The sequence below is a fragment of the Capricornis sumatraensis genome, chromosome 19 (assembly GCF_032405125.1).
Source record: "Capricornis sumatraensis isolate serow.1 chromosome 19, serow.2, whole genome shotgun sequence".
NCBI lineage: Eukaryota > Metazoa > Chordata > Mammalia > Artiodactyla > Bovidae > Capricornis > Capricornis sumatraensis.
This window is the reverse complement of record NC_091087.1, coordinates 27,911,392-27,932,735: the sequence shown is the minus strand read 5'-3', so window position 1 is coordinate 27,932,735 and position 21,344 is coordinate 27,911,392. Positions and strand designations below refer to the sequence as shown.

At 42.9% G+C, this 21,344-nt stretch overlaps 1 protein-coding gene across 1 annotated transcript in view; it reads left to right on the top strand.

Moving 5' to 3' along the window:
• The window catches only part of IQGAP1 (IQ motif containing GTPase activating protein 1), a 110,825-nt gene that overhangs the window by 55,634 nt on the left and 33,847 nt on the right, over window positions 1–21,344 (top strand). The window contains exons 8-15 of the mRNA XM_068991560.1: window positions 690–868; window positions 1,867–1,951; window positions 6,937–7,100; window positions 8,140–8,224; window positions 9,001–9,164; window positions 9,368–9,528; window positions 10,886–11,010; window positions 13,795–13,958. Coding sequence (XP_068847661.1) covers window positions 690–868; window positions 1,867–1,951; window positions 6,937–7,100; window positions 8,140–8,224; window positions 9,001–9,164; window positions 9,368–9,528; window positions 10,886–11,010; window positions 13,795–13,958 — 1,127 coding nt within the window. The remainder of the gene's footprint in view (window positions 1–689; window positions 869–1,866; window positions 1,952–6,936; window positions 7,101–8,139; window positions 8,225–9,000; window positions 9,165–9,367; window positions 9,529–10,885; window positions 11,011–13,794; window positions 13,959–21,344) is intronic.

Sequence of the window (21,344 nt, the reverse complement as noted above, 5' to 3'; positions counted from 1 at the left end):
GATGTCTAGTGGCTCAGACAGTAAAGAGAGAGTCTGCTTGCAATGCAGGAGGTCACAGTTCGATCCCTGGGTCGGGAAGATCCCCTGGAGAAGGGAATGGCAACCCTCTCCAGTATTCTTGCCTGGAGAATCCCCATGGACAGAAGAGCCTGGTGGGCTACTGTCCATGGAGTTGCAAAGAATCAGACATGACTGAGCAACTAACACTTAGACTTCTTTCTTTCGGTCAGTAGATACAGTTTCAAACACTGCTATACAGTTGTCTATGCTGTTATTTGGAAATAAGTGCGAAAAAATCAAATAAGTTTGATTAAAATAAAAGCACTAGAAAGCAAATTTTACATTTCAGTGCCTTTTTTAGTTTCTTATTTTCTAATGGAGTTTACATGATAATTAAGGATGAACATTTCCATAACAAATGCTCACATGCTCCCTGCAAAGTCCCTTACTGAATGTTTTCCCCATAAGATTCCAGGTTGAGCATTTCAGATATGGATTATAGGCAGAGCTGTGACTTTTTGTGTTAGGGTAAAGACAGGGCTCACAAGATCTGGGGATTCCTCTAACCCCTCTGTCTATGAAAAAGCAGCCTCTGTTTGTGCTGGGGGATTGCTGTGTTTGAATGTGTAATGTACGTCCTTTACTTTATATAACCTCAGTGTTCTGTGTTTTGAATTCTTTTTTTTCAGTACATGCGGCTGTTATTGCCATTAATGAAGCTATTGACCACAGAATTCCAGCTGACACCTTCACAGCTTTGAAAAATCCCAATGCCATGCTTGTGAATCTTGAAGAATGCTTGGCCTCTACCTACCAGGACATACTTTACCAGGCCAAACAGGACAAAATGGCAAATGCTAAAAATAGGGTAAAAATGGAACATTTGCTCTTTTTAATTGATCTGTAGAGGCTTCCGTGGTAGCTCAGCTGGTAAAGAATCTGCCTGCAATGCAGGAGACCCCAGTTCAATTCCTGCATTGGAAAGATCTGCTGGAGCAGGGATAGGCTACCCACTCCAGTATTCTCAGGCTTCCCTGGTGGCCCAGCTGGTAAAGAATCCGCCTGCAACATGGGAGACCTGGGTTCGATTGCTGGGTTGGGAAGATCCCCTGGAGAAGGGAAGGGCTACCCACTCCAGTATCCTGGCCTCGAGAATTCCATGGACTGTATAGTCCATGGGGGTCACAAAGAGTCAAATACAACTGAGCGACTTTCACTTTTCACAACTGATTTACAGTCTTTCATTATTTAATATGACTCCATTTTAAAGATCAGTTTTATTGAGATACTAATTGATGTATAATAAAACCCAACCATGTAAAGTGTACAGTTTGATGAGTTTTGACCAGTGTATACAGATATGTGACCACCACCCACAAAGTTCCCATATCTCCCTTTCAGAGTCAACCTCTACTGCCTCCCTCTGTCCACCCCTGACCCCGGCAACTCCAGGTCTATGTTTTATCACTTCAGCTTATCTTTTTTGGAATTTTATATATGTAGTCTTTCAGTATTAGATTCTATTTTGACATCTACTTTCTTCTTGAATTGTGTGCAAACCTGTGAGAGGCTCTGACATCTAGTCTGAGACAAGGATTCAGGCTCCCAGATGAGCAGGGCAGGGTTCACCAGTGTCTCCTTCTGCCGGATTCTGGAAGAACCCCTTGAGCTTGTTACTTACGAGTGGATCTCCTTTCTATGTTTTTGGTCACAATCAGGTAGCACTCTGCTTTGTTCTTTATTAAGGATTTTAAGCCACACCCTTCCTTGCTCTTGACTCTGTCGTGGTAGGGGAGGAACACGTGTATTTCTGTGGTCTTCCTAGAGACCTCCGCTAATTTAGCTACACCTTTTATTCATCTTCAGACAGAAAGCTCTGAGAGAGAAAGGGACGTTTATGAGGAACTGCTCACTCAAGCTGAAATTCAAGGCAACATAAATAAGGTCAACTGTAAGTATGTGCCCCCGTCAAGCCCCTAAAGGAATGTCACTGAATAATGGGCCTGTGGATCTGTTCATGGTTTAAGTTTATATCAGGCATTTGTGGCTTTGCCTAGGAACTGTTGCCTATTTACTGTCTTTTGTGTTCCTGTGTCTTCTCTTTGGGCTACCATGGTCCTCAGGCAGCACACCCCCCGCCCCCCCGCTCTTCTGTTGTAACTCACAGACTGGAGTTTTTGGCTGCAGTTTTACTCTTTTCACCCTGTGTTAGACACTTAAATCTGAAGAGGGATTTTATTTTTCTATTTTTAAAGTAATACTAGTTTTGTTTTGCTTTTAAAGGTTAATACAAGTTATCCAGAAATGAGCCACAAATAAAAAATTAGACTCCTAAGAATGACCATGCTTGGTATTTTTAACATGTCCTTCAAAACGTATTTAAACAGAAATGAGGTTGTCCTGTTCATCTTGATTTTTGTGTATGTGTTACACAAAAATTAATTTGAAAAATTAATTCCTTGAATTAATTTAGTCTCTCTTTTGCAAAAGAACCTGCATCAGTTTCTTATTACTTGCCAGTCAAACGCTATTCCCTGGCCTCGTGGAGCTGTTTATGCACTGTTTCATGCATACAACTCTCTAGATACTCATGTGCCTACTCATCTCCCACGTTCATTGTGTTCATTTTATGACTCATGAAGAGTGGCTCTGGAGTTGTTCAGACCTGGGATTTGATCTCTTGCCCTTGTGTTAATCACTGTGGGAACTGGGCACCTGTGGCATAGAATCATTATATGCGTGATGAGATAATATATGTTAATTGGCTCGTATTTAGTAAACACTCAATAATATTATCATTACTGTTGTTAATCATGTAACTGCCCCACTGTAATGCCCTCACGCCTCATCTCTTACCTCATCCAAATTATACCCATCATTCAAGATTCAGCTCAGTTCTCACCTCAGCGTGTATCCTAGCTCACTATATACTTGCCTTTCACATCTCCTACAGCATCTGTATGCTTAACCACACGATTTTGTATTTACTTCTCTGTTGTCTTTTTTTGTTTTGTTTTGTTTTTTTACATCTGTATAGACTTAAACTTGGGAGAAGGCAATGGCATCCCACTCCAGTACTCTTGCCTGGAAAATCTCATGGACGGAGGAGCCTGGTGGGCTCCAGTCCATGGGGTCGCTAAGAGTCGGACACGACTGAGAGACTTCACTTTCACTTTTCACTTTCATGCATTGGAGAAGGAAATGGCAACCCACTCCAGTGTTCTTGCCTGGAGAATCCCAGGGACGGGGGAGCCTGGTGGGCTGCCATCTCTGGGGTTGCACAGAGTCGGACACGACTGAAGCGACTTAGCAGCAGCTTAGCAGACTTAAACTTGAGTTTGCTTAAGAATTCTGCTTCTTTTTAAATCCTCATAATTCCTAGCATAGAGTTAGAGTCACCGAAAGAAGTAAAGAAAACCTTGTTTAATTCAACCAGACTTGACCTTATGTTATTTTGATCAAGATGATAATAATAGTAGTAATAGTCATCAGGGTCCTCTCTGTTCTTTGGAGATCCTAATTTCTCACTTGTACTAATGCTCTGAATAACTGGTGAGAATTTATAGATTTTGCCAACTCCTTATGGTAGAGAGTTCTAAATCCTGACCAGGAGTCTGTGTGTTTTGTTCCATTCTGGTTCCTTTAGGATAAATAGCTTTCTGAATAGAGCTGTAGTTCCATTCACGTGTGGGTAAACCAGAATGTCCTTGCACTCAGTTCTCTCTGTAGAAGAAAGTCTAGCACATTTCCTGCTGTACACACTGCATAAAATACTTTTATTTACTAAGGGACTTTTCTCTCTACTATGTTGTTTGGGGCCTTTATTGCTATACCTGGCTGATTATGTTAGAGTTAGTTATAAACTCATAAGGAAAGAAACGTATGTGTATATTTTGAAAGTGTTCCATGCATATTGTTCTTACATGGTCAAAGGAACAAAATAGTAAAACTTCCCTCAGATATGTTTCAGTGAGGAAGGTAGGCAAATGCATAATTTCAGGGCAACTTGGCTAGAACAATTCAGTGAGTAATTTCAAGGCAACCAGAGACGTGTGAAATATAGTCATAGAGTAAAGAAAAGAATGATGACTTTTCCTCAAGGTTTGTACATGACCCTTCACTGGGGTTCTTAGGGTAGATAAGGAGGTGAGGATAAGGCAGAATTCTCAATAGAGGGACAGTCTTTTCCTAACAGTAGGGAAAGTCAGAGACAAGGGAACGTTGGAAGACAGAGGGACTTTAGGTCCCAAGAATTATCTTAATGTAATTATAGATAAGATTCTTTCCCTAGGGCTTGCAGTGAAGCCATTATGCTGCCCCAGAAGAAAGCTGCAGGCCAAATAGTTATAAATGAGAAAGAGTTCTTATTTTTTTGTTAAGTAGGATAAGAAAAATTAGATAATTAAAGCATAGTGGGAGAAAGTATGTGAATAATGTTCCGGATCAGTGGTCCCCAACCTTTTCGGCACCAAGGACCGGTTTTATGGAAGGTAAATTTTCCATGAACCAGGGTGATGGGGGTGGGGGTGGGAAATGGCTTCAGGATGATTCAAGCGCTTTATATTTCTTGTGCGCTTTATTTCTGTTGTTATTACATCAGCTTTACCTCAGATCATCAGGCATTAGATCCTGGAGGTTGGGAACCCCTGTTCTAAACTTTATAGTATAAGTATTAGAAAATATCCACTTAAATATTTACATATTTATGTACATAGTAAGTTTACGTTTCCAGTAAAAGCATAAATGACTAGATGCCTTTGCAGATGGATCATCTGAAACTCTGCGTTACAGAGAGGAAGCCTGGTTGTTACCAGCCTGTGTTGCTTGTATTTTCAGTCCCCCACTACTACAGAAGCTCCCTGAGGATGGAGACAACCTGTTTGTTTTGTTCCTGACTATGTTTACAGCATGTTTACAGCCTGGTCCTTGTGGTGGGAAAATGCTTGGTTAGTTGGCTAGTGGCCACGTAGACCTGCAGCCATGATTCAGAGAGCTGCTCACCTCCTCTTTGTGGTGACCTGTGAGCCAAATCGTAGGGGAGAAGGTTGGGAAGAGGGGAACAGTCTTAGGAATCTAGCCTTTCGCCCTTTTACCTCTTGGTGTTATTTATTAGTTTTGGTTTGAGACTGTTTTTTCTTGGACTGTTTTCTTTATGACATCTTACGTTAATTTTCTTTTTTGTTGTTTTGTTGTTTGTTTTTTTTTACAAATGAAAACAGTTTAAACTGATAACTACTGCTATGCCCCCAGTATTTTGATTTTTAGTATTTTATTATTGATTTGTTTTGCTACTTTGGTGATAAGATTAGATGTTCATTCCTGGATGGGGCACGGGAAGGAGAACCCTATTTTTTCTTCTAAAAATAGGGAAGCTGAAAATAATAATTACGATTTTCCAGGGGCTGTCATTTCTGAAATCAGAAAATATATTATTTTGACTTTCAATTTAATACCTTATTTATTTTATAATATGCAAAGTACTTTCACATGTATGATTTAATTTAATCTCATGAGGAATCTTAGGAGGAACGTACCTTTATTATCATTTTCAGATTAAGGGAAATCTGCATTTTTACTGTCAATAATGTGTTAATGACCTTGTGTGATGTCAGGTTCTATGACTAGAAGTACAGAATGTTGAGGCAGCGCTGAGAGCCCCTTCTGCTCCACACGGTCAGACCAGCCTTGATGTCTCAGCACTGCTTAGGGGCAGGAGATGCCAGGATGATGGAGGGATTCAGAATGATGCTGTATAAGGAATATTTGAAGGAACTAAGGCTCCTTAGTCGGGAGTAGACTGTCACAGGGAAGAGGGGTTGGAGGTACTCAAGTATCAACTCTAGTGTGTAAGCTTTAACAATTTTTTTTTTAAACAGAATCATCTAGAGATGTAGTAAATTGCAGTGGGAGACACTTTCTCCTGTGTCGTAGTTCAGTCTGGATAAAGACTCGGCATTTTAGCGGGAATGCAGGCATATATCATTGGTGCCTCTTAAATTGCTGCCCTTATTGGTGCCAGGCTGTCTACATCTAGAAGTTTGTCAGTAGGCCTAGGGTGTGGTCTAGGAATCCATTAATTCTGAACAGCCTGGGAACCTCTGAACTTGGAGACTTTAAGGTTCTCTTCCACCCTCAAAACCTAATGCTTCTGTGATGCTCCACAGGAAAGGCTATCTTTTTTTTTTGTTGCTTAAATTTTACTTTATTTTACTTTACAATACTGTATTGGTTTGCCATACATCAACATGAATCCGCCACGGGTGTACACGTGTTCCCAATCCCGAACCCCACTCCCACCTCCCTCCTCTTACCATCTCTGTGGGTCATCCCAGTGCACCAGCCCCAAGCATCCTGTATCCTGCATTGAACCTAGACTGGCGATTCATTTCTTACACGATATTATACATATTTCAATGCCTTTCTCCCAAATTATCCCACCCTCTTCCTCTCCCACAGAGTCCAAAAGACTGTTCTATACATCTGTGTCTCTTTTGCTGTTTCGCATACGGGGTTATTGTTATCATCTTTCTAAATTCCATATATGTGAGAGCCTTCAACATATGTGTTAGTATACTATATTGGTGTTTTTCTTTCTGGCTTACTTCACTCTATATAATCGGCTCCAGTTTCATCCACCTCATTAGAACTGATTCAAATGTATTCTTTTTAATGGCTGAGTAATACTCCATTGTGTATATGTACCACAGTTTTCTTATCCATTCATCTGCTGATGGACATCTAGGTTGCTTCCATGTCCTGGCTATTATAAACAGTGCTGCGATGAACATTGGGGTACATGTGTCTCTTTCACGTGAAAGGCTATCTAATTTTATTTCCCCAGTCTGAACTGAGACTGGTTTTTGGGAAGGAAAAATATTCCCGGCTATGATGTTAACATAGTTTTGTCTTAAGCATTTGCCTTTTTTTCCTCCTCAGTGCTTGCTGCATTAACAAATATAGACCTGGCTTTGGAGCAGGGATCTGCACCAGCCTTGTTCAAGATCCTGCAGTCACCTGCACTGGGCCTGCGAGGGCTGCAGCAGCAGAATAGTGACTGGTACCTCAAGCAGCTCCTGAGTGACAGAGAGCAGAAGAGACAGGTAACCTCTTGAGTGGCACCTGTAAGGCTTGACTTCCATCCATTTCAGTCTCATGCTGTTGTGTAAAGAAATCTGTGGAGCCTTCCCCCCGACCCCCCCACTAGTATAACTGTTTCTCCTACATGTGAATTAAGCTGTTTAATATCCTCAGGTAAAGTGCACATTGTCCTCGGCTCTCTTTTCCTTGTAGAGTTGTAAATCCCCTCTTAAACAGCTTCGCCCACCCTCTGAATCTCACCACCTCTTCACTTGAAGTCTGCTAAATCCCCAACTTGAAACTGTTGGGCAGAGGACTTCTCAGGTGGCTCAGTGGTAAACTATCCACCTGCCAATTCAGGAGATGCAGGTTTGATCCCTGGGTTGGGAAGATCCCCTGGAGAAGGAAATGGCAACCCACTCCAGTATTCTTGCCTGGGAAATCCCATGGACAGAGGAGCTTGGTGGGCTACAGTCCATGGGGCTGCAAAAGAGTCGGACATGACTCAGTGACTGAACAACAAAAGCCACTGGGGAGAACCTGAAATTTTATGTTCTTCAGGAATTTCCACTTAAAAAAAAAAAAACCACACCTCACTAGTTTCCTCTCACTAACACTGGGAAAGCATTTAATATTGCGGTAAGAGTAGACTGTGTGGGATTGTACTCTATGGGTTTTTATTTTTTAGAATAAATACAAGGGGCTTTTTTTTTTTTTTTTTGCTAAATAAGGACTAGTATACATTTTATAAATTCTCATTATTGGCCAGAGAAAGCAACATTAATGTGCTAATGCTTCTGTAAAGATTTTATCTTGGAACATTTCGACGTTCTTTGCAAAATATTGTTTTAAGTGTGCTGGTATCTGGAAAGTCATTCTTCCCCAGATTTGACAAGGGTTTTGCCTTCAGTTTGGGCTGCTGCTCCAGCTGCTTGTAGCCTGAGCTGTCTCTTAGGTCTGTGTCTCAGTGTCCCTGACGACTGTTGTTGAGATGTGAGAACTGTGAGGTCTGGACATGCAGGCCAGAGTCATCTTCACCTGAATGTTCTCTGCTTTTCTCAGGGTGGTCAGGCTGAGCTCCTGCAGAAGGAGGAGCTACAGTCTGGAGTGGATGCCGCAAACATTGCCGCCCAGGAATATCAGAGAAGTAAGAGTCCCCTCAACTGTGTGTCCCCTGAGGTGCTGAGTAGGGGAGGAGAGTGCCTTTGTGTCATGGAGGAGCCTAAGAGTAGATTCTGTCACTCCTCAACCCACCCCAAGCCTATTAGCCACAGTCAACTACCAGGTACCTTTGGTGGCAGTAGGAGTTCTTTAGTTTTAAAAGTAGAATCAGAGTCTGTGCAGGCTCACTCTGGCTCTAAGCACGTGCTTACGTGGCTGGTTAGGACTCCCTGGTGGCTCGGTGGTAAGGAATCTGCCTGTTAATGTAGAAGTGGATTTGATCCCTGGGTCAGGAAGAGCTCCTGGAGAAAGAAATGGCAACACACTCCAGCATTATTGCCTGGAGAATCCCGTGCACAGAGGAGCCTGGTGGGTTTCAGTCCATAGGGTCACAAAGAGTCAGAAACAACGTAGTGTCTGAACGACGACGACGACAACGACTTTGCCAGGCTCTCCTTGATGTAGAGGAGGGATGTTTTAGGTAGAGTGTAGTGGTGGCAGGCAGGAGGAGTTGGAGCAGAAAGAAAATGGGTGAGGAGAAGAGAAGAGGAAAGAAAACATATTTACTGAGATGCGGCTCACATCCCATTGAGTTCATCCTCAGACTAAGAAGACCACTGTCTGAAGGTAGAAGTTCCACTTCAAACGTCACAACTAATAGTTTAGCTGCAGAATACGATTTTCTCCTGTGAAGACTGGCATCTGCGCCCCCTTGGGGCTCTGGGAGCCAGTGGCTTTTCTGACCTCGAGTTCTCTACCCAGGGTTGGCGGCAGTGGCAGCCATCAATGCCGCAATCCAGAAGGGTGTGGCCGAGAAGACTGTCCTGGAACTGATGAACCCCGAAGCCCAGCTGCCCCAGGTGTACCCGTTTGCCGCCGATCTTTATCAGAAGGAGCTGGCCACCCTGCAGCAACAGAGTCCCGAGGTGAGTTCATCAAACCCGTGCTGTTTGTGAGCAAAACAAGAGTGGACATGAATTTAATACCCACTTCTGGGTGTAGTTAGGCAGAACCTTTTATTTTTTAACCAGAATCTTAGACTCCCTGTGCTTTTATTAAATGTCTGACCTCCCTGGGTCTTCCAAGATGTCCTTCCTTACTCTTTCCCCGCGTCTCCCTTTCTCTGCAGCATAGCCTCACCCACCCTGAGCTCTCTGTTGCGGTGGAGATGCTGTCATCGGTGGCCCTAATCAACAGGGCACTAGAATCTGGAGACATGAACACAGTGTGGAAACAGCTGAGCAGTTCAGTGACAGGCCTTACAAACATCGAAGAGGAGAACTGCCAGAGGTGGGTGGCCCTGACCCTAACCTCTGTCTTCTGTGAGCCAACACTTATTTTCTCTGCAGGAATCGGGACTTCCTTGTAATCGTCTTTTGGTTCCCCACCCACCCCCGTATTTCAATTCATTTTATTATGCTCAAGGATTTGTAGTAAATTACAGATACTATAGCATTCCACTCCTAAATTTATTATAAATATGCTTATTTAAAACAATGAGGATATTTGTCATGTAGTCAAAATAACACTCTTATACCTTGTCAAGTCAATAATACTTCTTGAATATACTCTAAACTAGTCTGTTTTCTTACTTCTTCTCTTGTTCCCAAACTGTTCTTTTCAGCTGGTTGTTCAAACCAGGATGCAATCCATATTGTGTCCTTTTGGTAGCTTTTATTAATTTTACTTAAAAAATTTATTTATTTTTAATTAAAGGATAATTGCTTTATTGTGTTAGTTTTTGGCATACGTTAACATGAATCAGCCATAAGTACACACGTCCCCTTCCTCTTGAACCTCTTCCACCTCACCCCCCACACTTTGATATTTTTTTAATCTAGCATTGTCCCTTTCTTTATAGTGCTGACTTGTTAAAGACTTGGAGCCAGTTGTCCTCTAAAATGTCCCATCTTCAGTTTTGGTTGCTTCTTAATATTTGTTTTATTCCTGTAAATTGGAAATCAGGTCTAAAGGCTTGTCAAGATTCAGTGAAGTAGTTTTGGTGACGTGTGTTTCGTATTTTCTCATATTAAGAGGCATGTAATACCTGTTTGTCCCCACCACCAGAGATACTGAGATTGATCCTTGGATTAGGCAGTCAGCTAGTCCCTTCATTGTGTATTTATTTTTCTTCCTTATCTCCAGAACATAATCTTTTTTTTGTACCTTTTACACCATCACAATGTCCAGTTTCCCATTAACCATTCGTCTAATGTTTTTAACTCCAACTGATAATCCTTGTGTAAACCCAGACTTTCGGTGAGAGTTGCTGAATGGTGACTTGTTGACCTGTCATCCCTTCTACGTTTATTAGCTGGCGCATGACCTTGTTTTCTGATCCTCAGAGGGATTGTCTGAGCTGCTGCCTCTGATTCCACAGTTAGTCTTACCTGAAATTTAGAACAAGTAATATAAATATTTTTCATATAGATATTAAGAATTAGTGGTATCTTTGTATTTTTACCCTTTGTTCAGGGTAACGCCTGGGTGCCAAAGCTGATCTCTAGAATACATCAAACTGTTGGGGTTCCTCAGCCATCTCTTGGATCCTGTGCCCCCACGTCTTCTTATTCCCATCCACAGAAATAACCCTGCAGGTCCCTTTTCTAATGTTGCCCTTCTCTCTTTTGTTGGGGGAATGGGGCAGGTATCTGGATGAGCTGATGAAACTGAAAGCTCAGGCCCATGCAGAGAACAATGAATTCATTACGTGGAATGACATCCAGGCTTCTGTGGACCATGTGAACCGGGTGGTGCAGGAGGAGCATGAGAGTGAGTGAGCTGCTTCCGCTCCCCAGGCTGTGCCCTCCCGGGGACGCTGCCCCAGGGGATTTCTGGGAACTGCAAAAAACAAAAAAGCCTGTCCATTTAGCTATCTCAAAAAGCTATGGTTGTCTATTTTAAAAACATCAGGCCACTGCTATAATTGGTGAAGAATGTAAAGAGAACTAAGGTTTTTCAGGAGGTGAATTGAATGTGATCTGTTACTTTTAAATGCCGTTATAACAGGTTCTGACACTGCCTGGAGCTAGATCATACTGCACAAACTGTCCTCCCTAAGAGGTGTCTCACTTCAGACACCAGCTTTGAACCTAGTGTTCCCAGGTCACCACACTTCGAAAAATATATTCAGGGGTCCCCTGCACCCCCTCAGTTTCGGTAATTGACTAGACTGAGTTACTAAACCCAGGAAGGCACTGTGTTTGTGGTTATAGTTTTATCATTGTTGTTGTTCAGTCACTCAGTCGTGTCCGACTCTGCAACCCCATGGACTGCAGCATGCCGGCCTTCCCTGTCCTTCACCACCTCCCGGAGTTTGCTGAAACTCATGTCCATTGAGTCAGTGATGCATTCTGGCCGTCTTGTCCTCTATCGTCCCCTTTTCCTCCTGACTTGAATCTTTGCCAGCATCAGAGACTTTTCTAACGAGCCAGCTTGTTGCATCAGGTGGCCAAAGTATTGTAAAGAGTACAAATTGAGTTTTATTGTACAAGAGTACAAAAAGAGTTTTGTGTAGAGTACAAATCAGGACCACTCGAAAGAAACCAATGGGGTGGTGTCTGGAAGGGCCCCAAATTCAAAGCTTCTGTGTCCTCAGGATATGTTGCCCTTTCCAGCCCACCGATGTGTGTCATATCCCCGGAAGGTCACCTGAGCTTTGGCTATCCAGAGGCTTTACCGGGGCTTCATTGCTTCTGATTGATTGAATTATGTGGCAAAGTAGTGGCCAAGTGATGGAGCTCAGTTTCCAGTCTGCCTTTTGTGTCTGGAATAGCCAAGCTGATGTTCCGAGATCGTAAGACTCAAAACCCCAACCTTCTGATCACATGGTTGGTCTTTCCAGCATGACCAGCCCCTACCCCAGAAGTTAATAGGGGCCCAGCAGGAGTCACCTGTTTGGCATAAACTCAGGTGTGATCCTAGGAGCCTACCATGAACAACAAAGATACTCCTATCACTTGGGAAAAATGGTAAAGAATCTGCCTGCAGTGCAGGAGACCCAGGTTTGGTCCCTGGGTCGGAAAGATCCCCCAGAGAAAGGAGTGGCTTCCCACTGCAGTATTCTTGCCAGGAAAATCCCATGGACGGAGGCGCCTGGTGGGCCACAGCCCAGGGGGTCGCATGGAGTCAAGACACGACTGAGCAACTTTCACTTTCCAGAAGCCAGAGACAAAGACCAGCCAAATTCTTTATCACACAGCAGAGTCATTACAGAGGCAGCACAGGGCCTTTGCTGGCGGCCCGGTGGTCGAGACTGTGCGCTTACACTGCCGGGGGGTGCATTCGATCCCTGGCAGGGAACGAAGGTCCCGCATGCCATGTGGTGTGCCAGAAAATAAAGATTAAAGAAGAGTAGTCCAGCTGGCTGAGGTACTTAAGGAGTGAACATTCCTAGTTTTATTTAGTGTTTCCTGTGAGAAATAATCAGTGATTTAGTGGGAGGAGCCTTGCCTTGGAGAAGGAGGCCCTGAACTTTGATTTTCCATCTGCCACTTGTTTGCTGTGTGATCTTAAAGAGCTACCTAAACCTCATCCTTTTATTTTTTTCTATAAAAATGTTGATCTAGGTGATGTTGAAGATTCCCTTGAATGCTTGAGTTTGGGATTGACACGTGCAGACCGCTATATTTAAAATGGATAACCAACAAGGACCTACTGTATAGCACAGGGAACTCTGTTCAATGTTATGGGGCAGCCTGGATTAGAGGGAAGAATGCTGCTACTGCTAAGTCGCTTCAGTCGTGTCCGACTCTGTGCGACTCCATAGACCGCAGCCCGCCAGGCTTCCCTGTCCCTGGGATTCTCCAGGCAAGAATACTGGAGTGGGTTGCCATTTCCTTCTCCAATGGATGAAAGTGAAAAGTGAAAGTGAAGTCGCTCAGTCGTGTCCAACTCTTAGCGACCCCATGGACTGCAGCCCACCAGGCTCCTCCATCCATGGGATTTTCCAGGCAAGAGTACTGGAGTGGGGTGCCATTGCCTTCTCGAATGGACACGTGTATATGTATGGCAGAGTCTCTTTGCTGTTCACCTGAAGCTATCACAGTATTGTTAATCAGCTATACCCTAATCCAAAGTAAAAAGTTTAAAAAAAAAAGATTCCTTTGAACCCTAGACTTTTTGTGAATCAAGAATAGCTTTGATCACACGTTGGAGTATACTTGAAAGCTATCCTGTAAAGCTAGTTTCGTCACAGTCTTCATCACTCTTCAGTTAGACCAATTAAAAATAAAACAAAAAGACTTGAGATTTCAGTAGGGAAATAGATATAAGGGAGTTTACTTAGATGAAAAATCCCCACTACATTTAAAGGAGACAATTTAAATGCTGCTTAACATTTTGGATGGCAAATTGTAGTTTAACTCATGGTAGCACTTACGGGGGAGCCTGGTGGGCTGCCGTCTATGGGGTCGCACAGAGTCGGACACGACTGAAGCAACTTAGCAGCAGCAGCACTTGGGTAGAGGATTGATGGTCACTTAGCTTGTTTAAAGACTGATTTATTTATACAGTTTCTTAATTAAAAAAAATAACCTTCTGTCCATCCCTGTGTAGGGATTTTAGCCATTGGTTTGATTAACGAAGCCCTGGATGAAGGTGATGCCCAGAAGACCCTGCAGGCCTTGCAAATTCCTGCAGCTAAACTCGAGGGGGTCCTCGCAGAAGTGGCCCAGCATTATCAGGACACACTGATCAGAGCAAAGAGAGAGAAGGCCCAGGTGAGTTTCCCTGAATTGTTCCTTTCTGTTCAGAGAATGCCATCCATCCTAGAACAGAGACAGAGGGACGGGCATTCGCTCAATGACTCTTTTCCTTGGGCACCCTTAGATTCGGAGCAGTGGCGTACACAGTGTAAGAGTCATAGACTCTGCCTTCCAGAACTTGTGCTATTTTACGCTTTTGGTTCGTTTGTTGGTGTTTGTTGTTATGGTTGTAGACACACCTCTTATGTCTCTTTACATAAATTATCTGTTGAAACAAAAGATCCAGGAAAATGTGTCAGTTATTTAAGTATATATATGTATAAATGTTCAAGTGAGCATACCTATGTAACTGGTGCTCGGATTATAAAAAGCATTAAGAGAAACCCCCTTGTATTCCCTTACAAACTTATTCATTCCCTGCAATGTGCTGGTAACCAGCGTCCTGATTTCCAACACCCCAGTTGTTTTTTGTCTGGTTTTGAACTGTATTTAAATGAGATCACACATTATTTACTCCCGAGTCTGGCTTCTTTTGCTCCACATAATGTTAGTGAAATTCATCCATGGGGTTGCATGTAGCAGTAGTTGGTTCATTCTTGTTGTTGTGTACTGTTCTGTCTTGTGGTTCCATATTCTGTTATTGGTGAATTTTTGGCTGTTTCTGACTTGCTATTGCAATCAGTACTCCTGTGAATATTCTAGTGCATGTCTTTTGGTGAATGTATATATGCATTTCCATCAAGTATGCATTTAGCAGTGGAATTTGTAGGTCATAGGGAATACATATGTTAAGCTTTAGTAAATAATGCCATAAAGTTTTTTTTAAAATAATGGCTTTATTGAGATACAGTTTACATGCCATATAGCTCACTGCATAAAAATGTACAGTCCAGTAGTTTTTCGTTGTTCATAGACAATCAGTTTTACAGCATAACCAAAATCAATTTTGCAGCACTTTCATCACCCCAAAAAGAAACCTAGGGGACTTCCCTGGTGGCCCAGTGACTGAAACTCTTAAACTCCCAGTGCAGGGGGCCCAGGTTCAACCCCTGTTCAGGGAACTAGGTCCCACCTGCTGTGACTAAAAGATCCTATGTGCCGCAACTGAGACCCAGCAAAGCCAAATAAATAAACAAGTATTGTTTTAACAAAGAAAGAAACTTGGTATCCGTCAGTACCAAGTTGCTTCCCTGCCATCTCTTCAGCTCTAGGTACCCATCAGTCTACTTTCCGTCTGTGGATTTGTCAGTTCTGGACATTCCATATAAATGAAATCATCAGTACAGGGTGTGGTCCTTTGTGACTGGCTTCTTTCACTTAGCTTGGTTTATCCAAACTGTAGCATGCATTAGTATTTTCTTTCTATTGTTGAACAATATTCCGTTGTATGGCTGCACCACATTTTATTTATCTGTTCATGAGCTGATGATCATGATTCCACTTTGTGGCTGTTGGGGATAATGCTGATATGAATATGTTTTCCAAAGTAACTGTCACACAGTTTTAGAAAGTTTGTTTTGCCTCCTAGCCAGTTTGTTGAGGAGATGGATGAGATTTATACCTGTTTTAGTCCTTACGAGTAGGAATTTGCCATGCGTTTAGTAGGCCCTCAGTTGTTTGTTCTGTGATTAAAATGTAATGACCATCTGTTTATCTGAATTGTGGTTCATCTCCTTTTAAATTCTTCCAACAACAGTTGAATAAGGACCTCCTCAACAGTTGTGCTGAGACCTGCAACTTTGAAGATCCCTGCCATGAGGTTCTTGCAGCAGGCAGAAGAGCTAAAAGAATTTCTTTATTCAGGAGGTCAGATTCTTTCTGGAAAGTGAAAAGTAGTAAAACAGACCAGTGCTTTTGTATAATTGGAGCTTTTGTACACTGACGTCCTTGTGGATTCTGTAAGTTTGGGCTGTGGGGCAGGAGTTGTAGATAATACAATTATTTTTTTTTAAGCGGCAAAAATCAACTGTGGAATTAGTCCAGGGCCTAGATTTTATTTTTAAAATGTGTGTATCTATTTAGGCTGCATTGGTCTTTGTTGTTGTGCGTGGGCTTTCCCTAGTGGTAGAGAGTGGGGCCTACTCTAGTTGCAGTGTGGCGTCTTATTGCAGTAACTTCTCTTCTTGTGGAGCATGGGCTGTAGGGTGTGTGGGCTTCAGTAGTTGTGGCACATAGGCTTTTGGTGCTCCTTGGCGTGTAGGATCTTCCCGGACCAGGAATTGAACTGGTGTCCCTGCATTGGCAGGCAGATTCCCAACTGCTGGACCACCAGGGAAGCCCCATACTGTAATGTGGATAGATCTTTGGTTCTGTTGTCAAGAGAGTGCTTGACATTAATGTGTCCTAAATGTACACATGTAGCAAGTACCAGGCTCCTTTTAAGAGGGTCGTTATTATGCATGTCAGTTGATCCTGTGCTGCCGGCTGAATCACAACTCCCAGGAAATTCTGTAGCCGGGAAATTGAAACAGAGGCATGAGCTGGTTTTAGTTCCCTCTAGTGAGAAACAGTTGGCCATAGGAAGCCATAAATGGAGGTCTGTCTGTGATACCAGTTTGTTGGATCAGAGCTTCCCAAACTCGACTGATCACTAGAAACCTTGAAAGGTCATTTTTAAAATGCAGATTCCTAAGCTTTAATGCTGTTTCTACTAGTCCAGAATCTCTGGTGTGGGGCCTGGCTGCTATGATTCTGCACAGGCCAGTGGTGGTCATGTTGTCTTTTGCTGCCTTATTAGTCCAGAAGGAGTGGACTTTTGAAAGAATGAACTAAGTCTGGGTCCATGTCTAAAAAAGGAAAGAAGATTGAGGATATAAGTTGCACCTGCTCTCATCATGTGATGGGCCTCACTGCTCCCTTTGTTTGGGTCATGGGAGTTAAACTTTTAGAGGATGTGACTGGAGTTTGAAGTATTTCCTTTTGGTGTGGAATAACTTTCCAGAGTCCATCAAAGGCAGGGGAATAGGGAGAATTAAGAGGAGATTTTACTTACACTGCCAGGCTCAGTTGGGTACACTATAGTTTCGGTATAATTGTCTTCTTTTTAAGCTTCAGCTCAGCTTTTAAGTTCCTCTTGGGAGTAGTTTTAAAAATAGCCATCTGAGTTCCAAATTTAGCAAGTGAAAGAGCTTAATTTAAATTTGGTCTGTTTTTCTTGTATTATCTCTGTGTCTGGTTTTGGTACCAGAGTAATAAAGGCCTCATAGAATGAATTGAGTAGTGTTCCATCCTCTTTTACGTTTTAGAAAAGTTTGTAAAGGATCAATGTTACTTCTTTAAACATTTGGTAGAATTCACCAGTGAAGTCATATGGTCCTGAATTTTTGGTTTGGTTTTATTTTTGTAGGCTATGTTTTGATTTTTTTTTTTAACTGGTTTTTATCTCTATATTTGGTATAGATCTGTTCAGATTTTCTTCAAGTAAAATGCCTCTTTTTCTTTCACTTTGCATATATCTTCCCTTTACTCAAATCTGCTGAATCCCTCTAGTGACTACTTCAGTTATTGTGTTTTTCAACTCCATAATTTAATCTGTTTCTTTAATGTGTGTGTGCATGCGTGTGATATTCTCTATCTGGTGAGGCATCGTTCTCATTTCCCTTAGTTATCTGAGCATACTTTGAATTGCTGACTGACTGTTTTGTCTCCTGGTTGTCTGCTTTATTCTTTTCCTCTCTGGACTGTGCTGTCTTGTTTTTTCACATATCTTGTAACTTTTGGCTGAAAGCTAGACACTTTAATAATGTAATAGAGAAGGGTTGGGAATCAGCTTCTGCCCCGCCTTGGGGTTTATTGCTTTGCCGGTTCACTTCTGTCGTTGCTTGCTAGTGACTTTCAGTTCTTCCAAGTCTGTGTTCTTTGTCATGTGTGTCCGCTGAAGTCTCTGCTTGGTTAGCTAGTGGTCAGCTAATGATCAGACAGAAATTTCCCTGAATGCCTAGAACCAGCAAAGCTTCCAGCCTTTGCTGAGGGGCTTTGTGTGTTGGGGCCTGCCTTCAACACTCAGCTAGGCAGTTCACAGTTTTGCTTTAACCTTCACTTCATGCTTGCCCAGAGCCTCAGGCTCAGCCAGTGGCCAGAGCTTACAGTCTTGTCAGATCTTTTCTGAGCGTGTGCAGAGCCTACACATGCACTGTCGTCTAGATCCCCGTCCCAGGAACTTGTCAGCGCTTTTCAGAGCTGTCTGTGGACATCTCATTCTCTAGCTTTTCCTCTGGAGTTGGTTTTATTTTTTTGTGCACGCAGCCTGTGGGATCTTAGTTCCCCGATCAGGGATTGAACTCCAGGAGTTGAACTCTCCCTTGGCAGTCAGAGCATGGAGTCTTAACCACTGGACCGTTGGGGAAGTCCATCCTTTTAAGCTCTTCTGTTAGCCTTTTTTTTGCCTAAGTGTGTATCCACTGCCTCAGACATCTCTGATGTGAAGCAGTTACCCCTTACTGTTTTGGACAGATACTCCAGAAAGGCTGTTTGCACTGGGCATGCTCTGAGTCAGGTCAAATAAAGAGAACCTAGCTGTGGTCTTCCAGGGAACTCCCTAATGTGTCAACTAATGACAGTTCTCTGGGAATAGGTAGATTTGAAGGAGGAAGGTGTGTACGGGGTGGGAGCCGAGTGTGTGGGCAGAGCACGAAAAGGGAATAAAGCCATTTAAAGCGCCACAAACCTCACTCTTCTTACAGAGAGTCAACTGTTCTTGATAAATTCTCTCTGACTGCTGGAAGCCTTTGGTTAATTTCTGGAGTTTTGAAAAAGTTAATCCTGATGATTTTTGCCAGTGTTTTTGTTGTTTTTATGTAGAAGGGATATTCGGAGGTTCTGCCTCTACTGTTTTCACCAAGTCACTCCTCTCTTTCTTTAAATCTAGTGCCTTGGGAATCCTTGCTAAAAGTAGATTACTGGTCACTGGGTTAGTATTGTTTGAATTCCAAGGCATGGTATTAGTGATGCCTAAAGCTCAGCTTCTGCGTGCGGCAGTGCCAAATCGAATCTCAGAGACAGAATTTTGAGTGAAGCAGAAAAGAATAGCTTTATTACTTTGCTAGGCAAAGTGGGACACAGCAAACTCCTGCCTTGAAAAGCTGCATGTCCCCACTTGGAGAAGACAGTAAGAAGTTTTAGAGACTGATGGGTGGGTAGTGAGGTAAGAAGAGTCAGCGTCATCAACCTTTAGGTCCAACTAGTCTGGGGTCTACATGCTTGTGGGCAGAATACCAAACTCAGGGAAGGTCACAGAGGCTGAATGAAAGCTGTTTCCTGTAATCAAAGAAATGGGAGACAGAAAGACTCTGTGCCCTGGAACCCCACAGGGCCCTGCCTCAGTATCACCAGGGGTTCTCCAGGAACTTATAACTGTAAATATGAATGATGTTAAGTCTTGCTTCTCCTCAGCCACCGCAGTCTGTGTGTACAGGCATGCATACGTGCATGTAGCTAAAACCCAGCGGGTGTGCACTGACACAGCTGGCCCAGCTGTTAGAATATCGGATACTTTTGTTTGGTACACTGCTCCTGTCCCAAACCTCCCAAATGTGTGGCACCCCCAGTTCTAGCTCTTTCCCTGAACGTTTACTGTGAGCAACAAGAAGATCGATACCTAAACCATCAAGGCTCCATTTTGATTGCTCAGCACTTGTGTTAATAAATGTTTTATAGATTCATGTATGTGTGTTTCATGTGTATATGGTATGTATGATGCTTTAATGTATATCTATGTGTATATATAGCATGGTTAATGTATGTGATGAGTGCTAAGATATTACATTTATATTACACATATGTGTCTACACATTTATGAATATTTTAGAAATCATGACACGTGCATCCATGCCACATAAAACAAGAGAGACTTCTAAGGAGGTTTTAAGGGGTGAGAAGTGCCCTTTGTGGGCTTCCCTGGTAGCTCAACTGGCAAGGAATCCGGATCAGGAAGATAATAGGCTACCCACTCCAGTATTCTGGGCTTCCCTGGAGGCTTAGACAGTAAAGAATCCACCTGCAGTGTGGGAGACCTGGGTTCAATCCCTGGGTTGGAAAGATCCCCTGGAGAAGGGACTCTACCCACTCCAGTATTTTTGCCTGGAGAATTCCATGGACAGAGAAGCCTGGCAGGCATGGTGTCGCAGAGTCGGTCACAACTGAGCGACTTGCACTTTCACAGTACCCTTTGCAAATGTCTGTGTGCTTTCCATATATATACATAAAATGGTAACTGTTCTTTCTTTCACCTGTCTTCCCTTTCCTTTCCCTGTATCTTGTGGCATCTCTACCTCTTTTACCTCCAATCACTGCCCACTACTTGGATTCTTGTTTCTGGTCCCTGGCTCTTTACCTCTTCTAAAATGCAGTGTGCTTCAAAGTGTAGTCAGAGATGTCAGGGGAGGTTATTTCGGTATATTTTATATGGCGTTTTCACATTAAATCTATTTCATCTTAATATCCTCTACAGTATCTTGTCAGGTTTTTAACTCTCTAGAGTGGTTTGAGTTATTCCTTAGAGCAAACTCTCACAGGAGGATGTTGGGTTTTGTCATCTGATTTGATCTAATTGGAGTAGTGAGGTCCTCTTCTCGCCTTATACTGGGATGATGGTGTGTGTCATCTGTCTTGCCTCCTTCAGTCAGAGGAAGGATGTTTCGATCTCATTTCCCCCTGACCCACCTAAGACACAGATCGAGTCTTTTTTTTTTTTTTCCCTTTCACACCACAGCTCTGTCACTTGTTTCTGAGGAACGTATGAAATGTGTGTATGAAAGGCCATGTTTTGTTCCTCCTGCTCTAGTCTGCATGGGACAAAGATGACAGAACTCTGGATGGTCAGAATTTCTTTTTCTTGATATTTACTTATTTATTCAGCTGCACCAGGTCTTTGCTGCAGCACAAGGGATCTTCGATCTTCGTCTTTCATCTTAGTCGCAGCATGTGAGATCTAATTCCTGATTGAACCTGGGCCCCCTGCATTGGGAGCATGGAATCTTAGCCCCTCGACCAGCAGGGAAATCCCCTGGATGGTCAGAGTTCTTGTTAAGCTCCAGCTTTCTCCAGATGCAAGGAAGGCTGAGCCAAACCTCCCAGCTTTGCTTACAGGAGATTCTGTGCAGAGATTGCTCGTGTACGAGTAGCCTAAAAGTGAACCTCCAAATGACGCGATTCTGTGGAAGTACCCATTTTTAGGGTGCAAGGACGTTTACGCCACTTCTCTCAGAGACTACACCTTCAGCTGTCTCGCTCATGACTTCTCAGTTTAAGTTGTCACTGACTCAGTGTATTATCTCATGTTGAAACTATTACTTAGCACTGCCAGTGTTTATTCATAGGACTCTTGAGAGTTGTGTGTGGCCATTTTCTATTTTGAGTAACAGAAACTGACCAGTGGTAGAGAACGGCTAAGTTCTGCAGCTG